A 24,916-nucleotide genomic window follows, 5' to 3' on the forward strand; every position below is an offset into this window, starting at 1 on the left:
TTCCTTCCTTATGTTAAACGGCAATTTGGTTCTATATCATGCAATTCAACATAAATTGATACCGACCCCTCAAAATTTGGTATCTTCAACTCCATGAGCAACTATTTATGAGTCTTTTTTTTTTTTTTTGTTTACACCCATTATCTCAAGTTTTGGATGGAACTAATCCGTTGACACAAATAGTTCATGGGAGAAAATTGAATTATTTGGGTCCTAGAGGACTAACAGGGCAAACTGCTAATTTTCACATGCGAGATATCCATCCCACCCTGTCTTTTTTGCCAGAATTGTCAATTGACTTTTGCTGAACAAATAAACCTAATCCCAGAACTAACCTCAAAAGCCGGCAACTCTTGAGACAATCCCAGGGACTTATCTACCCAACTAACCCAACCCCCAACCCCGATGTGGGATATCAACCTCCACAAGGGAGCCTGCCCCCCGAGAGGGGCGAGATCCCACCCTGTCACTATGGGTGTATTTGCCCAATTGACACACTCTACTTTCCCCGAGTTCATTTTCCGAGAAAGTCTGTTTAAATTATTCCATTGGACAGGGGGAGTAGGAGTTAGGCATAGTGCTTATGGTCCCCTACGTACACCATGAGTAGGTGAGGTTTTTGGGAATTTTGGGCTGAAGGCTTAGCTTGTAGGGTTCTTTTTTCTGATAAGTTTGTTGGATTTAACATTTGGTATTTTGTACCCTCAAAAAAAAAAATTTTTGGTATTCTGTCTTTTATCCATATTGCCTTCCATTTTGTTTGTCATTTGACTATCTTACACTTATTGGTCCTATCTACCCTCATCTTGTATCCCTTCGAATGCTGCTGGTGTAATTACTAATTAATCGCACACCGACTACATTGCAGAACTCAATTCCTCCCCACTGCTAAGGACATGGAGAACCCCCTACCATCACCCCCCCCCCCCCCCCAAAAAACCCCCAACCAGCTCTTTCCTTAGTTTCTTCACTTTAATGGTCTTCTTCTCTTATTTTCTTTATCTCTTTCAATTGAAGTATGGTTTCGATGATAATCTCTGGTCATGTACGGGACTCTTTTATATACAATGGTTCGATAGTTCGATATCTCTAATCTTTCTTTGCTTTGTTTAACTTACTGCCGCTATAAGTGATTATTGTTATCTCTCTGAAGTGTCTACTGGTTTACTACGATGTCTATTTTCTCTAATTCTTTAAAGTCTTCGGCTGAACTCAGGGTTGATTCTTTACCGCAGATTTAATTTAGGATCATCTATTTTCTCGAAATACCTCTCTGCTAGGCGCCAATAAAATAGGGTATATCATTTCTAGCCGGAGGTGAAGGAAAAATTAATAATGGCATGCCCATAGAGCTGGTTTGACCTTTGCTTTGCATAAATATAAGGGATAACTTCAGAGATCTTAGGACCTCTCCTAAGGTTTCTCACTATTTCACTGGATTCATTTCAAGTTTTAAAAATTACACTAACTTCTTTTGAGATTAATTATCTTGCAACATTTAGATCCAACCAATAATTAAAAAGTAATATTATGAGAGAGAAATAGCATGATTTCATCATTTTTCCTCATCTACTATATTATTTAATTAATTTAATACCAACTCACATATTAAAGAAAACACTAAAATTTGTTGTTTATCATTAGAGATTAAATCATATATAATATTAAACAATAGTATATCATTTTATATTTTTCACTTATACAAGATCTAAATTACTCTTTTCAATTATATACTCATTGTCAAACACAATCAATAACAAATAATCAAAAAATTGCAACTAAAATATTACAGAGAACAAATTTTAACATCACAAATATTCTTTTCAACATAATAAAGTTAGTTGCCGAGATTTTTATATTATTAAAATTCGCTTCTTGTAATATTTTGGTTGCAAAATTTTTTAATTATTTGTTGTTGATCGTATTTGATAATGGGTTTATAACTGAAAAGAGTAATTTGGATTTTACAGAAATATATAGAATAATATACTATGTTTGATACCATATATAATTTAAACCCTGATGATAAAAAACAAATTATAGTGTTTTTTTAAATGTTTAGGTTAGTATTAGATTAATTAAACAATTTAGTGGGTAAGGGGCAATGGTGAAATCATATTACCTTCTCTCTCCTTATGTTACTTTTTAATTGTTGGTTGGACCTAGATGTTGCAAGATAATAAATCCCAAAAAAAGTTAATATAATTTTCAAAATCTAAAAGAAGGCTAGTGAAATAGTCAAAAAACCTAAGGGAGGTTTCTGAAATTATGCCTAAATATAATGATCATCAATCAGTGTAACAGTCATCATTTTAGCACCAATTGAAATTATGGTATTGGGAATTTCAGGTATTACATTTTGATTATATAAGTCATGATATTGCCTTGATTTGCACTATTAGTCTATTATATTATGCATTTATACATCTTATGCACTGTTGAGTAGTTTAGTCAATTGGTCCATGCATCACTTTGTTTTTCTCTCTCTCTCTTTTTTTTAATTGCTGTTTTCTTGATCATTAGCATTCATTCCAGCCTCATCCCTATTAGATGCGTGTTATAAATGGTTGAATTTTTCTTGATCATTAGCATTCGTTCCAGCCTCATCCCTATTAGATGCTTGTTATAAATGGTTGAATTCCCATGGGTTGCGGTGCATTTACCCTAAAAAGCACCTTTAGGTTCTTTTTAGTGCTTCTAAGATACTTGACAACTAATTTTCTGTGATTTAAAGAGCTCAATTTTTGATAATTTAAAAATACTTTTGTTAAAAGTACTTGTATTAGAAGACCACAAGTTAAACGGGGGCTAAGACTAAGCAAATCGGCTTCTTTATGCATGTCCTATATTGTAATTGCATTTAGTGAATACTTTGAGGTTATACCAGTGGACAATGAGGTTCCATAATCCAACGCTACAATTGAAACCATTTCAGAGGTTATACAAGTGGATAATTAATCGGCCAATTTAGCGATAAAAAATGAGCTGAATGCTCTTGATCAACAGCCTCTAATAGCACTTCCCGTTGAAAGCTAGGCTGCAAAAAATCTACTTTGATCAAGTCAATCTTGAAGCCGGGAAAAAAAAAAAAAAACTACCTACTTGTGATAGCAATGAGGCAAACTCCTCTTTATGATCAAATTTAGCATGCATCTCTTCTATCATATCTTCTTTGATACAACAAATCAACTCAAATTCTGAGTAAGTGTGAGGCCCTCAGTAAAGTAGTCCTATCAAAATTTGGAAGAGCGCTGATATGACTTGTTGGTAATAGTTTGTAATGAGTATGTTGAGGTTCTTTGTCCCACATTGAAAGTGGATAAAGTGCACAATGTTTATATATGAATCATTGTCTTGTTTCCTTTACAAACTTGTTCCAAAATATTAGTTTGGAGGGAAATTTTGGTGGGAAAGTTATTTCAAGATAAATAAAATCTTGACAAGGGCACACCTTGGGGCTTTATGAAAGGGTGTCAATCAGTGGTAGTTAATGGCGGTTGGCGGTTATTCTTTTTAGCAGACATATCTGTTAAATTGGTTAACTACCCATATGTCATAATGATTGCATCCTCTGATGGAGTTTTGGACAGGTGCTTCAACTATTTTAAATAGTGGGGTTTCGACAGAATTAAATCACTTTTACTTTTCATTTTGATAGTTCTTAGACTTTGTTGTATCCTAGAGGTAATTTGTCTAATAGAGGCAAATAACACCTTAAGGAAAGTGCTTTCACGCTTCAAAGTCTCTGTATTTGTCTAGTATAGTTTCATTATTTACAACAACTTTTCAACATGACTGTCACACAAAATTTGTCGTCCGTCCTTGAGTGATATTGACGAATGAATGATGATAATGCAAACAAAGACACCAAACAAAGGATGACAATTATATGGTACAGCCTAAATACTAGCACAATAAATGTAAATGTAAAAAGCATTAAAAGTAGATATTAAAATAACAAGTAAAAACATAACAAATTTTTTAGCACAAGTTTTAATAAGAGAGAAATTTTGCTTTGCTTTTAATTTTACTAGTAATACTTTACGAGCTTTGTATGTGATTATATTGTCTCAAAAATTTTATTTTGTTGGTATTAAAATATTTTGACAAATGCTAATTGTTAACATCATAAAATTTATTTTTCTTTCTTTGAAAGTGATTTTTTGAAAATATCATTTCCATTGAAACCATGAATCTAATATTTGTCAAAATAGTTTTTGAGCTTTTCAGATAATATTGGTACACGTAATGTCATTACATAAAATCATCATATTATGGTTTGTTACAAACAAAACAATATAATTAAGCAAGGACCATACTTCTAGACATTAAAAGCTGGAGCAGCCAACAGAGCTTATAAATATCTGTAAAATAAATATTTCAACAATAGTTTCAATTTCAAAAAAGGCATTAGAGTAAATAAATTGGCTTATTTTATTTCTATCATTCTAGGATACTTTTTATGGTGTGCATTCATCTCTTAACTTCAATCTCTTGATAAAATCATTTTCCAGTCAAAGTTTAGATATGTCTTTGTTGAATTAACGTCAATGAAGGAAATTCCAATGAAATCATTTAATTTTAACAATTGAAAAGATGAGATTTGACCAAAATACTCAATGTTTTGACATAATTTCAATAAATTATGATTACCTCTTGTACTTTTTTCTTAAAAAATTTTATCAGTATAATTATAATAGGTTTATTATTTATAAGTCTAATGTAGGACCAGTTTTTTTTTTTTTCAAAAATTTGAGTGACCTAAATTTTCATACCAAATAAAACTTAAGTTTTTGTATTGATTTTGTTCTCATACTTTACTATGCCAATTTTACATGTTATATGAGTTGAATTTGCTAGTCATAATTGTTCAAAATGAAATGAGAAGCCCTATTATTTAAGAGTAAATTTTATATACACTGTCAGTCTTTACACTATCACGATTGGATGAATAACACATGAGAAAATTTTGGATTTCAAATTCAAATTTTGCACATGTAGCATACATCTATAAGATTAATCCATTATTTAATTAAGTAGTTATGGATTCTTTGAACATGAACTTTTTATATTCTTTTAAGTGCTATGTTTGTTAATTTTGGGATGTAAATATTGCACCATAATTATTCCTAGTTTGTTGTTGATTTTATAGACTAATTAGAATTTTGTTAGCAAAGGTGACGAGTTTATCCTTTTTTATTCTTTTCTTTTATTCTTGTTTGTAGTTTTTATTTTTTTTCCTTTTCTTTTAATATGATTAGTAATTTTTATTCTTTTATTTTGATGTGTATTTTCCTGACATTAGTAAATATAAACCTGCTTCAATAATTTTAATATTATTGACTAACCATGAGTAGGTGAAGAGTTTTGGTTAGGAAGTTTTTCATATGTATTACCGTTGTAATATAAATATGATGGAATGTGGTCTTATATTGATAATTGCCACTATAAATGAAAACATAATAAATTACATAATATTTGTTGGAAGGTTTGCTGTTTTGTCCAGAAAGGAAGTTTAAGAACTGTGTGGCGGAGGTGGATTCCAGTGTGCTGGTTAGTATGGTCTCCTCTAATGCTTCCTCGCATTGGCCATTATGTAACTCTATTCAGCATATAAAAGCAGTGGTAGCGGACTTGGGAGCGTCTGTGGCCCATATTTTTCGAGAGGCAAGCTCAATGGCAGATGCTCTGGGCTCGTTGAACCTCCCATCAGATGCTGTTTTCTCTTCTGAAGTCTCCCTGCCGTCTAGGGTCCAGTCCGCCCATCATTTGGACAGACTCCAAATCCCTTATGTCCAGTTTCGCCATATACGACAGAAGTATGTTTTTAGGGTGTTCTCCTGCTTTTGTCCCAAACTCATTGTATCTCTTTCTTAAAAATAATACTAATAATAATAATAAATTACATAATAAAATAAGGAGGGCAAAGTGGGAAGTACAAAAATTAAGACAATATTGTGCTTACACTCCAAAACACCACGACTCACCATACACCATAATCATTGTTCTAGTATATATATTTGTTGTACTAATACATACATTGCAGTCCTTTTTTTTCTTTTTTCTTTTTTTTTGGAAGGAATACATTGCAGTGTACAATCGCCATTGATAGTTATAGAGCCCCTTAATCCTTAGAGAAAGAAGGATGTGAGATAGGAGAGACCGAACACAATGATGGCAGTGCATTTTTGTCCAAAAAAAAAGGAAAAAAGAGTCAGTGAAGCTCAATAGGATAATCTTCGAGTGCATTTCCCATCATAAATCAATTATTTCAAGTACACACAACCAATTTCATAGAATCCTTCACGTAGTCTACGAAATGATTCGGGAACTGCAAGTTAACTTCTTTGAAGTAACGCTGCAAAAACAAAAAAAAACAAACTTCTTTGAAGTAACCATTTTCCCATCAAATGACAGCCCTGTTTGGTAAATAAGTTTTTGCCAAAATTTTTTTTCCTAAAATTTTTTTAACAATTTTAATTATAATAATTTCAAAACACTCCTCTCCTTTATTTTCTTTTTATTTTCTCCCTCCACCTCAACTAACCACCACCCCCGCCGTTGATCGGTGCCTCCTTTTTTCTTTTCTTTTCTCAAACTCTCTCACTCCTCCTCCCCTCTCCCCCCCTCTACTGCCCCGCCACCCTTCCTTCCGCCTTGCATGATCTGGTCGCTCAACTAAATCACACGAGGGAAAGGATGAGAGAGAGAGAGAGGAAAAAAATAGCATTGTTAGCGGCGACAATGGGGAGGGAGGGATGAGGAAGAGCAATCGGGTGGGAGAAGAAGAGGAGAGGGAAGAAAAGGGGAAAAAAAGAAAAGAAAAGGAAAAAGAGAAAAACAAAGGCGAATTTTATACATCTCAAAAGTTTTTTCATAATTTTTATAATAAATTACAGTAAAATTTTACATAAGTACCTGAAAAATTCATTTGCCATTGACTTTTCCAACATCTACAGGTTGGCCGTTGACAGGGTCAAGAAATCAATGCTTTTGTAGACGGCATTTCAGTAATTGATGGTAGATTAGACAAGTCTCGCGGGTACTGAATAAGCACAAGAAACACTAGTCTCCAAGCTCAAAGACAAAGGGCGTCGGCAATCCCTTTCCTTTTCTGCGCAATAAACGCACCGTAATAGTTGTGAGTACTACAAAATTGTGACAGATGATCGATCATTACCCGGCTATTGCTCACGATTAGCAAAAGGAAAACGAATGGTAGCGTGAGAGCAATAGAGCAGTTAGTGATCTGTTTTTCGAGGCTATCCTTTTCACTCACGACGGAGCGTTTAATTCAGTATCCTTTTCAGCCACGACGGAGCGTTTAATTCAGATATCCTTTTCAGTAGCGTGAGTGAGGTATCCTTTTCAGCCCCACTTATTTGTGACGAATTTGATATTACCTCACTCACGGAGCGTTTAATGATCTGTTTTTCGAGGAGCAGTTAGTTAATTATCCAAGGACCAATGACGAATGTGATATTTCTTAAAAATTGCGTCATTGCAGCACTATAAAGTCCTACTCACGCAATACGGAAATTCAGTATGCAGCTCCACTTATAGCGTGTGTTAGCTTTCCCTAATATTTCTTGATTCACCCGAAAACCATTTAATAAAAAAAAAAAAGAGAAAAAACTTGCCAATAAGTTTCTGTAATATTTCTGGGATAATTTTTTTATACGTTGTTAGTGTATAATTTTTTTTACACTAATAGATTTAAATTATGTCAAATAATATGAATTCAAATTTAAATTATATCACATATATAAATTCAAATTTGAATTTCAAATCATAGACACGGAGCATATATTAAAAATTGCTAGTATAAAAAAATCACTACAGCTTTAGTAGATAAAAAGTTGATCCATATTTCTGTACAGTCTAGGATCCTTCACAGTATACCTCATCTCAAATTCCCTCAATGCACTCCTAAACCCAGATTACTTTATCATTTTCCTAAACCCAGTAACAATTATCAATTATTCCATTCAAACTTCTCTCTCTCTCTCTCTCTCTCTCTAAAAAACTAAACAGAGAAATTAAGATTTAGTGAGCTTTCTTTCATCATAACGTCACTGCATAACAACTTCAATTCAATTTGTTTATTTTTTTAAAATATTATATGTCTCTTCTCATTAATTCCTTTGATAAAATAATCTACTGCCACGAAGCTACTTTGTGTTGCTAAATCACAAAACAGTTCTGTAATTTAATATGAAAGGACAACAATTGGGGAAAAAAATCTTTTTCTACTCCAGATTAACAGCTTTAATTATTTGAACCTATAAATTGAAGGAATTTTTTGCCACTATAAAGGCTCTTCAGAAACCACCTTTTACTATTACAATTATTTTGAATTTCTGAGTTGCCACTGATAAATCTTTTTTTTCAATGTCAACATTCCATATTAAATGATAGCATGATTTGTTTACTATCGATATTATCACTATCATCAATAGAAAAATCATTAGACTTGTGTCTAAGAACTCTATTTTCCCGTTCAAAAGTTCTTTTTTTTAATGGTACATTTTACTTTACTAAAAAAATTTAGTATGAAATATTATAGTTCTCTTTTTAAGACGGATGGTTAGTGAAAAACTTTTGAAACAATGAAGCACTCCCTTATTTTACAATTATAATTAAAATTACTAGGTTGGTTAGTGCAAAAATATTTCTTCAATGTAATACCTTTATTTTAATTTTTTTTTAGCAAGGGAAGGGTAAGATCTAATAAAACGGGGAGGAGGAAGGGAGATTTAAATCTAGAATCTCTAAGTTTTGGACCCTTAATTTTAGCCATTAGACTAAGGCCTCCTCAGCCAATGTAGTATGTTTTCACTATTTAATTTTGTTATTTAGTTGTATAAACCAATTTCTCGACGCTGCATTTTTTTTAGGAAAAATGTGAGTAATAATTATGTTTATATTATTTCTTTTAACGTTTTTGGCTTGTGAAAAGTGAAACTAGAATCATTGAGAGATTTCCTAATTTTAGAGGTACATTTTCTCTAAGTTGGCCAGTGAGAATTAATTTCCTAGTATTGTACATTTTATATTAAACGATGGCATTGAATTTTGTTGTTTCTTATGACGGTACAGTTTCTTTTTCCAAGATCAATTGATACAAAGTACTTTAATATATCCTCTATAAAAGGTTTGTTAGCCAAAAAATTTTACAGCTAAAGAACAATTTTATAAGAACAATTAAGTATATCTATTAAGCCAGCTAAATAGACAAGAAAGTCTTCCGTGACTACGTACTTCTCCTTATTACTGGCAATGGCCGAAAAGGATAGCATGCATGCCCCTTAAAAGTTTGGCAATCAACTACTTCGCTCATGGAGCATTTAATGATCTGTTTTTTTTCTCAGGGAAGCCAGCTTATCATCCAAGGACCAACGACGAATTTGATATTTCTTAAAAATTGCATAATTGCAGCACTATAAATCCTACTTACTCAAGACGGAAATTTAGTATCAGTTGCACTCTCCACTTTAGCGTATCTTAGCTTTCTACAATAGCTGAAATACAAAACCAAGCTGCACAGTTATTTGCTCCATTTAGGGGCTCAGACAGGTTACTTACAGTTAACTAAAAAATGAAATTAGAAAGCAGAAGCTTCAATCAGTCCTTTTTCAAGATAGCTTTGATGGCTATTTCCACTCTCATTTGGACGTTCAGCTTCCATTTTTTAGCAACGATTGCCAGTGATTTGCCTCCAATGAGCAGCTTAGAAACGTATATTGTTCATGTTGAGGCACCTGATGCTGAAATAGTTAGAGAGTCATCAGAAGACTTAGAAAGCTGGTATTCTTCTTTTCTATCAACAACCACAGCAAGCTCAAATGATGAGGGCTTGCCGTCCCGGCTTGTTTATTCCTACTACAATGTGTTCACAGGATTTGCTGCGAGATTATCTGAGGGAGAAGTGAAACAAATGGAGAAGAAGAAAGGCTTCATATCTGCGCAGCCCCAACAAAAATTGTCTCTACACACGACTCATTCTCCTGCTTTTCTTGGGTTACAACAGAATATGGGATTCTGGGAAGAATCCAATTACGGCAAAGGTGTTATCATTGGAGTCATAGACACTGGAATCACTCCGGACCATCCATCATTCAGCGATGAAGGAATGCCTCCACTACCTGCTAAATGGAAGGGAAAGTGTGAATTCAGCTTTGCATCCCAATGTAACAATAAACTCATTGGAGCAAGATACTTCGGCGTTGGAAACGGCACACCACTGGATGAGACCGGCCATGGTACTCATACTGCAAGCACTGCTGCGGGAAACTATGTCAAAGGCGCCAATGTCTATGGAAATGCTAATGGGACTGCTGTTGGCGTAGCTCCTCTCGCTCACTTGGCGATTTATAAAGTATGTAGTAGTGATGAAAATTGCAGTGAGGGCGACATTTTGGCCGCAATGGATGCTGCTATTACAGATGGAGTAGATGTGATGTCCCTTTCCCTTGGTAGAAAATCTAAACCTTTCTACGTTGATAATATTGCTATTGGTGCATACCGTGCAATGGAGAAAGGCATCTTCGTTAGTTGCTCTGCTGGAAATAAAGGCCCTTCAACTGAGTCTTTGGCTAACGAGGCCCCGTGGGTTCTCACTGTTGGGGCAAGCACCATAGACAGAAAAATAAGGGCCAGTGCTTTGCTTGGAAATCATGAGGTTTTAGAGGGAGAATCAGCTTTCCAACCTGTGGACTTCCCTTCAACCTTGTTACCTCTAGTTTATCCTGGATCTGAGGCTGCATACTGTAGCTCCGAATCATTAAACAGCGTTGATGTCAAAGGAAAAGTAGTGTTATGTCAGACAGGTAAGATATCAGCAATTACCAAAGGGCGAATTGTGAAGGCTGCTGGTGGTGCTGCAATGATCATCATGAACCAGAAGCATGAGGGCTATACAACATCAGCCGACGCTCATGTTCTACCTGCAACAGATGTGAGTTATGCTGATGCAGTCAAGATAATGACTTACACGAGCTCTACAAACTCGCCCACAGCAACAATATTCTTCAACGGAACCGCCATTGGAGATTTTCATGCTCCAGTGGTTGCTTCATTTTCTTCTAGAGGTCCAAATCAGGCAAGCCCTGGCATTCTCAAACCAGACATCATAGGTCCTGGAGTAAACATCCTTGCAGCATGGCATAAATCTGTGGATAACAACACAAATACAAAAGCCACGTTCAACATAATCTCTGGCACTTCAATGTCCTGTCCTCATCTTAGCGGTGTGGCAGCTTTGCTCAAGAGTGCACACCCTGATTGGTCTCCTGCTGCCATTAAATCTGCAATTGTGACAACGGCTGATAGCCTGAACCTTGAAACCCAACCTATTGAGGATCAGACGCTCCAACCTGCGAATGTCTTCGCCACTGGCGCAGGCCATGTGAACCCATTGGCGGCAAACAATCCAGGACTAGTCTACGACATTGAACCTAATGACTACATACCGTATTTATGCGGGCTATATAACAATGACATAGCTGTTAGGCTCATTCTGCAACGTCCAGTGAGTTGCTCAGCGGAATCAAGTATCCCGGAAGCACAACTAAATTATCCTTCTTTTTCAATCATTCTGGGATCAAATTTGGTGAGATATACAAGGTCAGTGACCAATGTTGGCGAGGTTAATTCATCTTACACAGTCCATATGGCCCCACCAGCTGGTGTAGACGTGACTGTGGAACCAAGCACGCTCAACTTCTCAGGGTTGAACCAGAGAATCACGTACACAGTTACATTCGCCCGATTGGCAAATTCTGGTAGTGCTGGCTATTCTCAAGGACTTCTTACATGGAATTCAGACAAGCACTCTGTTAGGAGTCCAATTTCAGTGATTCTAAATTCTATGTAAAAGGTTGTGGCAAAACTCAGTAACCTAGGTGGAATCTATACCATCTAAGTCAAGTTAGAAATCTCGCCAGATTTGTTTTCTGAAGTTACCTTTTCGTTATTAGTGACTGTAAGCACCTCGGGCACCCTACGAGGACTACTGAATTCACATTAAAGGGTAAAAAACAAAAAAAATCCCGTGATATAGTTATTCTATAGAAAAGCCCCTTGTGTTTCAAATCATATGTATCAGTACCTCATGATTTAAAGTAATTTGAACTATTGACGTTAAAAAAAAAAGTTATGAATGAAATGACAGAAATACTCTAATAATATAAGCAAAAAAAATAGCTGAAGAGATTCGTGAATTTCATTCACTAATAATATAAGTAAAAATAGTTGATTTCCGCAAGTTTGGGGCGAAGTTGAAGAAGAGTCACGGCAATTTTATGAAGATCTGAGGGGCAAAATAGGTATATTAGGTCAAAATCTGTCTTAAAAATTTGTTTTTTAGAAGAACGACTCGCAGGTCCAGCGCGTTTACATCAAACACGTTAAATTTAACGATTTTCGTCGATTTTTCACCTTACTTTAAATCATAAGGTACCGACGCGTATGATTTGAAATCACAGGGGCCTTTTCTGTAAAATAACTTTACCACAGAGGAGCTTTTTTATTTTTAACCATACATTAAAACATACTGTTAATAATGAATTTGTTTAACTTACATGATAGGATATGACGATACGTAAGTTTCTGGGCCACCAGCTTGAGTTCATTTCATTGGGATTCTTGTCTAGTTTCATATGGCTTTAAATGTTATTCAAGAACCGATGGAAATTCTTCCAAGGATTGATAGTTTCATATGGCTCCAATGCCAACAATGCTCCCCACAGTACATGAAACAAACAATCATCTGCCATTTCAAGATTTCTTTGGAATTTATTAATCCCAATTCCTTCGATTATGGTATCAAATGGGCTTTCTAACTTCCACTTTCTCGTATACATTACTCATCCGGTTGCCTTGCTGATCAAACCAGAACCAGAACCAGGCGGGTGTATGAGAAAACACCAAATATTGGCCTTCTTTTCATGTCAAATCTAATAATTAGGTAACATTTGCTGTCCCAAAAAACAAACGAATAAATGAAGCAGCATACCTATGCCTCGCTCCATCTTTTTTTTTTTTTCCTTTTATTTGACAGAATCTTGTTCAGATTGCTGCATCTAGGTTTCATTAGCTGTAAGAAGTTATTCATCCTTTGCTGGTTTCTCCAAAATTCGTGTACGTCAATTACAAAAAGATAAGAAATTAAAAATTATAGAATGTGCATAAAGGTTTTTACAGTTAAGAATTACTGATGTTTAAGTCCATTGTTTGCATGCATCCTAGTAAATATCAGAGGTTTAGTGTGAGGATCACAGGGGGAGTCAACAATTTCAGAGATGACGTCTGACTTTTGAAGAAGATTCATGCTAGACTTTTATATCATTTTAAATTAAGAAAGAACCACAAGCAATTATATACTTGTGAATTCAAGCGGAATCCATATGCGTATAATTTAGATCACTTAATTATTTTTGAGATAATTTAGATCACTTAAGAAAGAATTTTATGAAATATACTAGTGCATTAAAGTTTTTCTTTTACATAATATTTATTTTCTTTTAGAAGATATTAAGTAGTTCTATCAACTCGTCAGGTACAGGTCAAAATTAAAAATTTCAGATTTGAATCCGTTATAATGTACCAATTCTAGACCCGACTCATCTATCCGATGGGTTTTGTGCTTACAGTCTTGGAATAGGGTCTGGCGGGTCCTAAGTCGAGTCCGGATCTACCCAAAAAAAAATAAGGCCCGACAAAATTTGTGTATGAATTGGGTTATAGAGCCATCAAGAATGACAATGCATCAATTTAACAACACCTCAAGCAGTTCTCTATGATATGAATTGGCTTACACAGACGTATTTATTGTAAAAGAATTATTATTATATTTAGAAGTATTTATATTTTTTAATTATTAAACAAGTACAGGAAGGATACGGATCGGAATCCTATATTCTGTATCCAACCCATTTTTTTGTTAGAGTAATTGGGTACAGGCCCAGGTTTTGGTAACAGGATTATTTCTCAACCTATACTCGAAAAAAACTAACGAATCCGAGTCGGGTCTAGGTCCAAATCCTAACTGTTGGCAGCCCTAATATTAAGTGTATAGTCAAATAAATTATATGATCATGTCTAGGGGAGGACTCTTATAATTCTCCTCATTATCAAGTTCAGGGTTTCGAATCTGAGTCTAACAGTTGGAGGTGGAAAGCGTTGTGAGGATGGGTGGGAGGTAACTAAAAAAAAAAAAAAAAAGATTATGATGATCATGCTTTCTAAATTTTTGGTAAATCAAACGTTGAACAATCTAGAAGCTTAGCTACTTTATTTATAGGGTCTGTCCAACGGGTGCACTACGCGTAAAGATATATTTCAGGTATCATATTTTTAGAAATATAAGATTAATTAGGAAAAGTAAATAAATACAAAGGAGTGCAGATAAGAGTAAGCAGGAAAAATATAGAAATGCAAGGGAAGGTAATAACTGTTAGTATGTATATATACATGATAGGTTAGGTGAATTTTTGTTGTGTTAGTGAGTGCCCAAATGACACCCTTATCAACCCCCCCCCCCCCCCCCCCCACCCCCTTTATTTATAATCTAAAAACACAGTCAACTTTAGAGTGACTGACTAACGTTACCTAATAAGAAATTGGGTTCTTTTACTTGGCCCTTTTAAGAACACACAATATGCAGCGAGCCCAAAAGATTTTTTTTTTTCCACAAAAGGTAAATCTTTTTCACGAAATTGTATGTGATACATGTTTTGATTGGTAATTTAGAGTAATAATAACAGATTCATCCCTTTGGTACACGTGCTTATTGTATAACCTTAGAGCACAAAATTTAAAATTAAAAAAAATTAACAAAACATATTGGGAGAAAATGCTTGTTGGAAACCTTTCATGATCACATACATGAGGATGACATAAATTTAATATAATTGGACAATCTCTTGGTATTTGGATTCTACTTCTTTCATGAATTACCTTTCTTAATTTTCTTATTTCAAAGTAGATTGTATGTTGTAAAAACTGCCAATTATATAATTATTCATAACTACCTTAAGAACTAAAAAGGGAATAGAAAACTATGTATCATTTAACCCTTACTTGATCAAATTAGAAGCCTTTACTTGATCGATGTTCTTATGGGATTCAATTTTGCACTATAGATAACTAGATCTACTAAAGATTTGTTGAAATTTATTACTTGACATTTTTTACCTGTTCTTGTCTTTTTCTGCAGAAACAAGGCCTTGCCAGAAAGAGCTCCAAAAAAAAAAGTTTTGTCGGAAAGAAAGGTCAATTTAGACTTCGACAAAAATGTTAGACATTTAGTTTGAATGGACTATAACATTACTTTCAACATTTTAGGTTTGAATGGACTATAACATTACTTTTGTTTTTATTATTATTATTATTATTATTATTATTATTATTATTATTATTATTATTATTATTATTATTATTATTATTATTATTATTATTATTATTATTATTATTATTATTATTATTATTATTATTATTATTATTATTATTATTATTATTATTATTATTATTATTATTATTATTATTATTATTATTATTATTATTATTATTATTATTATTATTATTATTATTATTATTATTATTATTATTATTATTATTATTATTATTATTATTATTATTATTATTATTATTATTATTATTATTATTATTATTATTATTATTATTATTATTATTATTATTATTATTATTATTATTATTATTATTATTATTATTTTTATTTTATTTTATTTTTATTTTATTTTATTTTCTCTTAGTTTGTTAACTTGCTCATTTTTTAGCATTGCCAATTTATGATAAATTTTAGCCTATTTTCTTATCTTTATTAAATGAAATTTTAAATTTATATATGAAAAAATGTTAGGGGTTCAAAATTTTTGGATTAAGTTTTTATATTAATTTTTATAGTACTTAGTTCAAAATTTTTATATTCTTATTATTCAATTATTAAATAATAGGTAATTTTGTGACATAGAGTATAAATGAAAAAAAATTGGTAATTAAGTTTATTGAACATTATAAGTAAATATTTAAAACTAATGATGGGTACAAAGAGTGGTATAAATTGATAACTTAGTTTGCAAAAATGAATTTAAATGAGTTTACAAAAAGTTAAAATAAATGGGTTATAAATGAGTAATTGGATTACCCAATTCATTTTTTGACTTACCCATTTATACCCATCTAATTAAATGAGTATAAATGAGTTGACTCACTTATACCCATTACCCATTTTACCCAACCCAAACCCGCCCAAGTCATCCATTTTGGCACCTCTAATTGAAATCATCAGGCAGTATGCTCACAACTAGATCAAAGTGGAATGAGTTTAAGAATTTAGAATGTAAAAATGCTAAATTTAAGTTTGAGTTGTATAGTGACAATTGGTGTAAACTTAAAGGGTAGAAAACAAAACTTACCCTTCTAAAACCTGAGGGCAGACAACAAACAAGTATTCAGCCATGCAAGGTATGATAATTTTGAATTTACCCTATATCCTATAATGATTTTAAAGTGGCCTCCAAAAAAGGACTTAGTTCCTTTTTAGGCTGTAGGTCGGAGGTTCGAATCCCTACCTCTTTTAAAAAAAAATTTAAAAGAGATTCCAAAATATCCCTTTAATCTAAATCAAATTTATACATCTACTATTCCCTTTTACAACCCGAAAATATATATATATATATATATATATAATGATTTTAAATGCTGAAATTATGCTTTCATTTTAAACACTAATAAGCTGCTCTTGGCAGTCAAGATCTCGAAGGATATATTCAGACAAAATCAGTTTATAGGCCCTCAAATCCGTTGCAAGGGTTAGAGTCTCTGTCGAACTAAAAATTATAGGTCCTAATAATGGTTTGACGAGAAGTTTCGCAAACAAAAAAGGGATTTTTTTTTATTTGTTTGGGGGTACATAGATAGTTTATAGAAACCCGAAAGGAGGAGACTGAAGGAAAAAACTATATAAAAAAAAAGTAGTTTGAAGTTTTATATTTTCCAATTGGAGCAAGGTGTAACGATTTTACACCTTGTTCAAGAAAAAATGCATAAACTATTTTACAAGAAATATGTTCCCAACTAAACAGAATATTCAGTCACCCTTTCCATGTTTTCAGAAGAAACTGCAAAGCAATTGTCTACTAGAATTACACCAACTTTGCATCATTGAACAGTGCGAAAAACATAAAAATCCACCAATCTTTCCCAATATATACAATATACAAAACAATACGGAAGTTAAAAAAAAAAAATGGAACAAATAGAAATGAAAGCTAAAGTATGTAAACCAACAAAGCTGAATATTACACTGAGTCATGTCTAAAGGCCAACAGCTTCACTAATGACAGTTCCAAGTCTATGTTTCTATGGTTGTACTTCAAGTAAAAGTCTATTGCTAAGTCATAATTTCCATCAACCAGAAGCAAATAAATACGCTAAGGATACAAAACAGTTCTTAGCCAGAGCCACCATGAGAAGAAGATCCTTCTTGGTCACCGAGAAAACGAACGACGACAACAGTAATGTTGTCTGCACTACCTCGCTGATGTGCTTCCTGCATCAGCCTTTTAGCCGCATCCTCAGGATCTTTAATGGGCTTAACCATAGAGACAGCTTCCTGTGTGATTTGAAAAATTATTTCCACAAAAATAATATGCAGTACAACACACTGTGAGCTGAAAGTTACATGAATGCAACTTTTCGTTTTGATTCCTGTTTAGCTAGACATCCATCTAAAGTTGAAGTTCTGATAAGCAGGATATCACTTTAATAGGGCGGAAAATGATCAAAGGATAATCTGTTATAGAAAGTCTGGGAATGGCAAAACAAACCAAGTGTCAAACCTCATTTGTCACGACATCCCAAAGCCCATCACTTGCGAGGATAAGGAACTCAAGTGAGCTATCAACCTTTTCCTCCTGCAGTTATTCAAATAAATGTTATCCGTCAGCATGCTTCAATACTGTCAAGTTCCAATCAAACATGAAGAGATGCAATCCTTTACGGCACAGATCAGAACACATATATGAAGATCATTATGATATGCAAGCACACAAGTGTTAATTGTACGTTCACCAGTCTATGGGATCTTTTTCACGCAATGTATAGACAAATTTACATATAGAGACGCCAAAGGCATAAACACATTACGTAGATATAAAATATTGGCTGTACACATACAAACAACATAACAAAGAGAGAGAGAGAGAGAGAGAGAGAGAGAGGTGAAGAGGGGATATCAGTAGGCATTTACCAAGCCAACTGAATTATGTAACAAATTTGTTTTTCTAATTTTGATAAAGAAAATATTCTATCATGTTTATCACTTGCGGTGTGTACATTCAGGTAAACAAAGAGTACACTACTTTCAATTCTATTAAAGTAGATCTCTCAGTCATACCTGGATTTCAGGATCAGCGACTACATACTGCTTCAAAAGTCTATCACCAAATGCACGAGAAACAGCAAGTACACCTCCAACTCTCCAAGTTCCTGAGACAATGGAAACAAAAAAAAAATTTTAATAAATTTAAAATGAAATATAAACCTTGCAAACAAAAAAAGCCTGTCTATACCTGCCCACATCACAAAACCACCAGCATCCTCAATCCGTTGGCGTTCATCAGTCTGGTCTGGCTTGTGATCCCGCGAAACGGCAATAGCTACAAAAAAGATAGCAACATTAATTAAAGGCAAACAGAAAATAATGTTTTAAGTAGAAGTCTACAAGTAAAACCCAACATTTAGAATAACCATTAATTTCTTTTAGTCAATAATCTTGTTCTTAATTCATGAGTTAATAATTTAGCATACAAAATTTAAGAGGACCCAGCATCACTCCATGGCCCAGAATAAAGACTTCTAATATGTAATCCACAATATTTTATAGGTAAAAACAACTATGATATTATCCAAGAGATGCTTCTGTTCTCTTTGTGTACATAACCAGATATCATTAAAACATGTTTGTCATGGGGGTATTCACTAGGGAAAATTGCTTTATTTATTAGACAATGACTAATCACAATGCAACTCTCTCAAAAGAGTTTGATACTTTAGTTTTATGTGTCCATCAATCTCAATTTGAACAGAGCAAATACAAGAGGGGATAACAAGGAGCTTTTTCCAAACTTTTAGCTTAATATGTAGTGACAAAAAAAAAGGAACATGTTATCTTGTGAAAATTCTTGAAAGTGCTTTATAGACAAAGAAGCAGCTTTTATATTCTAGATTACACTTCCTTAATGCTTTAGCTGTGCTACTGCCTTGCCTGCTCAAAAATTATCATGGGCTCAGAGTCGTGATAATTCATCAAATGCGGATATTATGGAAAATTAATAATTACTTTCAAAAGGTTTACTAAGGCGAAAAAAATTAGTAATGTTGAAGTGCTTTATTAAGTAGAAGAGCAGTTTAGGATACAGAAGTTCAAGACTTCAGAATAATTAAGTAGCAAAGAGATGAAATTCAATATTAGGAGCATTCAGCATGGTTCACAAGTTCTATAGCACTTATGTCCTTATAATTCTGAAAGCTAAAGAACACAAGGTCACAGTGTGACAATCTTAAATGGATTAGAAGATTGTATACCTCTATGGTACCCTAAACCATAGGCCAATTTTTATCCACCCAACAAGCATGCAACCGATAAGAAGCTCAATCACATTTTGCCATAATTATTTTTGCCGTAATCATCAAATAAATCTTAAAAGTTGCATCAAACTCAACACAACTGCTTCAAAGCTCTTTGTTGTAGTCATGTTACTTCTTACATCAATGCTTAATTTGCCCTTTTTCATCTTAGTGGACGAGGGTATTTTAGCAACTTTGAAAGACAAAAATGTTCCAAAACTATATGGATCAGTAAAATCGTGAAGGTGGTTTAGGTGATGTAGAATTGGTCATATGGGAAATCATTCTGGTTTCTGGTTGTCCTCTACTAGGAGTATGATATAATGTCAGAAGTCTTGGCGTCTATCACTGTCAATCTGATCTTTCAATTCCACAGAAAAAAAATTCACGATTTTAACTTATGGACCTTCATGATCTTTTTGGAACTTAAATCTATTATTAAAAGCTAATGTTAGGAAGAAAATCCCAGGGCAGTCTAGATATCCCAGCCACTTTTTGAACCCAAAAATTGTCCCTATTCTACCCAAATCAACACGTAACACTTACATTTAGCCTTGAATCCAACGAAAAGGTGCCACAGAGCAACCTTAGGAAGTAAATCCCAAGGCAATCAAGTATCCCAGCAACTTTTTGAACCCAAATATTGTTACTATTCTACCCAAATCAGCACTTATCACTTAAACCTTTTAGCCTTGATTCCAACACAAATAGGGACCAAAAATTAACCATGGGAAACTAGAGTTAAAAATGTTTCCTAAAACCATCAGGCTTTATGCAATAATGTGTTAAAGGATTAATGCTATAATAAGAAAACAGCATGTAACAAAAGAATCCCTTGTTTACAGGGAAAGCCACTTTCAATCATAAACAACATCGAGGCGAACAAGGACGTCAGATTTTAGCAACATAGGAAACATGACAAAACTGCCTTTCCACTGTACAGAGCCAATCATATATTTCTAGTCTTACAAAAGAATAAAACCAGCACAGAGTATTAAATGTGAACCATCATTTATAGCAAGTACTAATGTACTGCTTAAAAGTAGTCCATGGTGGCAGGTTCAATAATTATTGACAGCTTCAGTAGTAAAAAGTGCAGTTAACAAACACAAAAGAGAGAGGTTACAAACTGCAATGGAAGGCAGATCTTACAAAAGACAACATAGTTGGACAAAATAAATAGTGAATGTAATCGGAAATAAAGAGCTGAAGCTTTGATGAGAACTTTGACTTGAGGCTTACCATTACCACCTCTGCAAATAACAGCTCTAGAATCCCCAACATTGGCAACCAACAGGCGGTCGCCCACAAGGATAGCAGTAGAAGCTGTAGATCCAGCATCTCGATTTTGAGTATTTTCTGATTTCAGAAACTCTGAGTCTGTATGGCTGTATGCATCAGCTGAGCAGAAGGAGAGAACATTACCAGTGCAGTCACTAAAAAGTTCATATACCATACAAAGAACTGGATAAAGAATACATACCTATAGCTGACTTGGTATCAGAAATGAATTTAGGATGCCTGATCAGATTACTAAAAAGGTTCTGTTTGACATATTCAGCAGCTCTTGCACCTCCATGGCCTGTTATAATTGCAGAAAATATTAAGCACAAAGTAAACAAAGAAAATTAAACAAGTGCAGTAAAACGTGACTTTCAGCTACACTTAAATGCATGTGGTATTGGCATCCAGTTTTCCATGTAAAGTATCTGGAAAGTTGCTCATGACTATCAGTCAACAGAAACGCCTCTGAACCATTTTATCGAAACATCCAAAACCTAACATTTTAGGTCAAAAAAGTAAATATGATAAGGACTTCGTATCAGCTTCTGAACAGGAAAAGTATTAAATATGTAAACATTAAACCATTTAATAAACTGTAATCTAATATCAATGCAATATCTATTACGATTGAGAAAATGCACACTTTTCAGAGAATCTTAAAGCACTATTAGGACATAAACTTGGATACACAGGAGGTTGAATTCAACAAAGATCATTCACACTCATACCAATGCATTTCTTGAAATAGCCACTAAAAGTTATGACTTCTATGTGCTCTTTTTTGCAAACACCACATCAGGAAAACTCAGCAAGAGGTAGCACACAGAAAGAACGGACTGAAACTTGATACTGAGCTTTTCTGTTTGAGCTTTACTCTATTCATAAAACAGTGACAGAGAGTTAGAACAATACCGTCAAATACTCCAAACAGACCAACTACCTCCCCATCCACACCATCAATCCTTGTCTCGTAGAAATCTTCCATTGAGGACCTTTTCCCAGGAGAACTTGCATATCCATAGCTGAACTTCCCATTTTGGCTGTCAAAAGGAACATGTTAATTGAAGTGTTAGAAACCATTCTAAAATGTATTAAAATCCTCAGACCACTTGATTAAGTTTTGCCCAAAATTAATGCCACACATCTCCTGGATTCTAGCAGCATTTATAATTCCATCAGAAACAGCAACATATTAAATCAAGGCTGGCAGTAAAAAAGCTCATTACCATACATCTAAAGATGTAATGACTACTGGATAAGCAAACCCTCAAATATGTTATAACAAAACCAATAAGCTATTGTGTATTACTTCAGGTACAGCTCTAGGTTTTTATTTAAGACAAAAGGCATATCAAGAGTAAACAGTAATTATTTGCAAAAGAAAACCCCATATAAGATCCACAGAGCAACTAAATCCCAAAAACATGTCCAGTGTTCAACTGCTTTCTGCTGTTAATCAACAGTAGCAACAAATGTAACTACTTTCAATCTTTGGATACGAAAAAGGATTTGGCGCCATGTATTACTTGTCGTTCAAAACAAAAAACTGTTGAGTTGCTGTAAAGCATATAACAGACATTTTAATCTGGTATGTTGCATTTCCTATCCTAGCTTAAAAGTATGCAAATACTAAATTTATGGTCTCACTGATAATTGAGGTCTAAACCCTAAAAATCTCAGTCATGCCAAGAGCACGTCCAAGCAACAATGACAAACCAAGTCAACTTAACATGCAAATGGAATAACATCCAGCAAAGCCATTACCTGAAACCGTTTTTTCCTAGCGCACACAGGAAAGTCAAATGACACGAACAATTAAACATAATAAAGTATTCTTCCCCCAAAGCCGCAGCAGTGCATGCCGACATAATAACATGTTGTTTATTGAACATAGGAAGTCAAATTTCATACGTAGATTAAACTTATAACAATTTTTTTACTCTGAATTGGCAGCACGGCATGCCTGACACGACAAAAACAAAGTTCTGTGGCTTTACATGTCATGTAGATTATGCAGTTAAATCCGTTTCAAGTTGCATGATATCATAAATCTAGTTTGTACAGAATTCGCACCATGAAGATTCAAATAACACTATCTGATTTTCCAAGAAGAACTCTCATGCATGCAGAAAGACCAGAACAGGATTCTCAAATAACTTAAAACGGCATGACAACCAGTTATCAAGAGAATATGCATAAAAACCAATCAAATTATAATGTGACAAATATAAATCTTCCATGATCCATGTTGCATGACCAATTGTTGCATTAATGATAAGCACACAAGTTGAATTAAATTGCAGCATGATGTCTTGCACATTGTAAACTTATAACTAATTCAGACTCCATTACAAAATCAGAAGTTAACAACAACCAACCAAAAAAGTCAAAAAAATTAAAAATCAAATATATATATACATATACACATACATATATATATTAATGGAAAAGAAAAAATTGACAGCACATCAGTAATTGGAAAAATTAAGAAATATAATCTAAAACCCTGTACAAATGATGAAAATTTTAAAAAAAAAAAAAAAAAAAAACTCTTGTAAATGAACTACTTCATGCCACTAATTCCAAAATTGACCACTTATTTGAGACATAAATGGCGAACATGCAAATATTTATTCAAGAAGTGATCTCTTTCCTATGCAGATTATCTGACAGATCAACTCAAGGATAACATGTTTCCACAAAGAAATATGCCAAAGTCAGCAATAATTTCAATCAAAAAAATCCACTGATTATTTTCCTAAACCAACATAACATAAAAAAAAAAGTAACCTCATAATCCCAACCAAATTCTCCTTTTTCAATCCCCCTAAATCTTTTTTTTTTCTTTTTTGTCCTTTCACATAAAAATGACCCAAAAAATTACCAACTTTCTAGTGATATATCTGAATAACAGAGTTCCAGTATAAACTCCAACATGCATCCACATATGCATATTGAAACAACCAGAAAATAAAAAAACTCATGAAAGAAAAGCAGGAACGCCAACATTTGCATGCAATTGAAGGGAATAAATTACCAAATACCTAGAACGAATTAAACCCATTATAGGATCTCAAATTCTACATAGAAAAACATATTAAGAGAGAATAAGAGAAAGAGAGGAACATATACCTAAGGCCGCCGCCGCTAACAGGGGCATCATCAGCATGAACTTGATTGGAGGATGATGATAACACTGAATTCAGATACCCCATTTTGTCAACTTCCCTTAACTCAAATTTTCTTGAATTTTCTCGGTGATCCCACAAAACCAAAATTACAAACTACTGAGAAATTTGTCTTTTCTTCTTAAACTATTATTAAAATAATTGATAATTTCACACAAAACGTTGATCCAATACAACTAAATTCGTCAATATAGGACCAATGTCACAATTTTGTCATTAGCAATCATGCAACATCATAACCAACCTGCACAAGGAAGAAGAAGTAAGTCAAATTAGACAAAACCCACATCAAAAAATTGAAGAACTGAGCAAAATTCATGTGTTTTGAGAAAAAAGATTGGTTTTTTTTTTTGGGTTTGGGTATGACAAGTATATTGAACAAGTCTTGTATAAGTGGGTAGGAAAAGAGGAAGAACCTTAAGGAGAGAGAATGGAGAAGGGAAAGCCATGATAGAGAAGGTAAGATAGGGAAGGAAATTTGTTTATATAAAGAGAACAGAAGAAAATCATTCAAGAAAATGACAAATAAGATGAGATTGTTGAGGGAAGAAAAGGGGAAAAGGAAGAGAAGAAGGGGTAGTTTTTGGACGAAAGTGCAAGAAATGGTAATACAAAATGTTAAATTACTTTAGTCTTACTTGAGCAACTTGCTTTTTTATTTCATTTTTCTCTTTTGGTAATAAGGCAACATGCTTTATATTGTTGATTTTCTTTCTTTCCCGTTTTGTGCTTTCTTTTTTGTTATTCTTTTGAAAAGCATTAGCATTCTAATTTTATGCAAATGATTTTGTCTA

At 33.6% G+C, this 24,916-nt stretch overlaps 2 protein-coding genes across 3 annotated transcripts; one reads left to right on the top strand and one right to left on the bottom strand.

Moving 5' to 3' along the window:
* Nucleotides 1-9,491: 9,491 nt before the first annotated feature.
* On the top strand, nt 9,492-12,209 carry LOC113703349 (subtilisin-like protease). The gene has a single exon (XM_027224688.2). It carries the CDS (start codon nt 9,599-9,601, stop codon nt 11,873-11,875), a length of 2,277 nt encoding a protein of 758 aa, XP_027080489.1. The 5' UTR covers nt 9,492-9,598; the 3' UTR covers nt 11,876-12,209.
* A 4,990-nt stretch (nt 12,210-17,199) lies between these two features.
* Nucleotides 17,200-24,677, bottom strand: LOC113702715 (probable protein phosphatase 2C 59). Of its 2 annotated transcripts, none has more exons than XM_027223848.2 (9): nt 24,539-24,677; nt 24,067-24,366; nt 21,847-21,974; nt 21,134-21,232; nt 20,893-21,051; nt 18,594-18,680; nt 18,419-18,510; nt 17,862-17,936; nt 17,200-17,635 (listed from the first exon to the last, which is right to left on the bottom strand). In XM_027223848.2, the coding sequence occupies exons 2-9, from the start codon at nt 24,147-24,149 to the stop codon at nt 17,474-17,476; spliced, it is 885 nt and encodes a 294-aa protein (XP_027079649.1). In that variant the 5' UTR covers nt 24,150-24,366; nt 24,539-24,677; the 3' UTR covers nt 17,200-17,473. The 2 variants fall into 2 exon arrangements, with proteins under 2 accessions (XP_027079649.1, XP_071917754.1); XM_072061653.1 differs by having other exon boundaries at nt 17,425-17,635; nt 17,850-17,936.
* Nucleotides 24,678-24,916: the final 239 nt, after the last annotated feature.

The sequence above is a fragment of the Coffea arabica genome, chromosome 8e (assembly GCF_036785885.1).
Source record: "Coffea arabica cultivar ET-39 chromosome 8e, Coffea Arabica ET-39 HiFi, whole genome shotgun sequence".
Classification (NCBI taxonomy): domain Eukaryota; kingdom Viridiplantae; phylum Streptophyta; class Magnoliopsida; order Gentianales; family Rubiaceae; genus Coffea; species Coffea arabica.

Coding starts and splice junctions, on each gene's coding strand:
- LOC113702715 (XM_027223848.2), bottom strand. CDS start 24,149: ATGGGGTATCTGAATTCAGTGTTATCATCATCCTCCAATCAAGTTCAT. Junction 21,975..24,066: donor GTTAGCGGCGGCGGCCTTAG/GTATATGTTCCT, acceptor TCCTTTTGACAG/CCAAAATGGGAAGTTCAGCT. Junction 17,937..18,418: donor TCGCTGATCCTGAAATCCAG/GTATGACTGAGA, acceptor GAATAACTGCAG/GAGGAAAAGGTTGATAGCTC.
- LOC113703349 (XM_027224688.2), top strand. CDS start 9,599: ATGAAATTAGAAAGCAGAAGCTTCAATCAGTCCTTTTTCAAGATAGCT.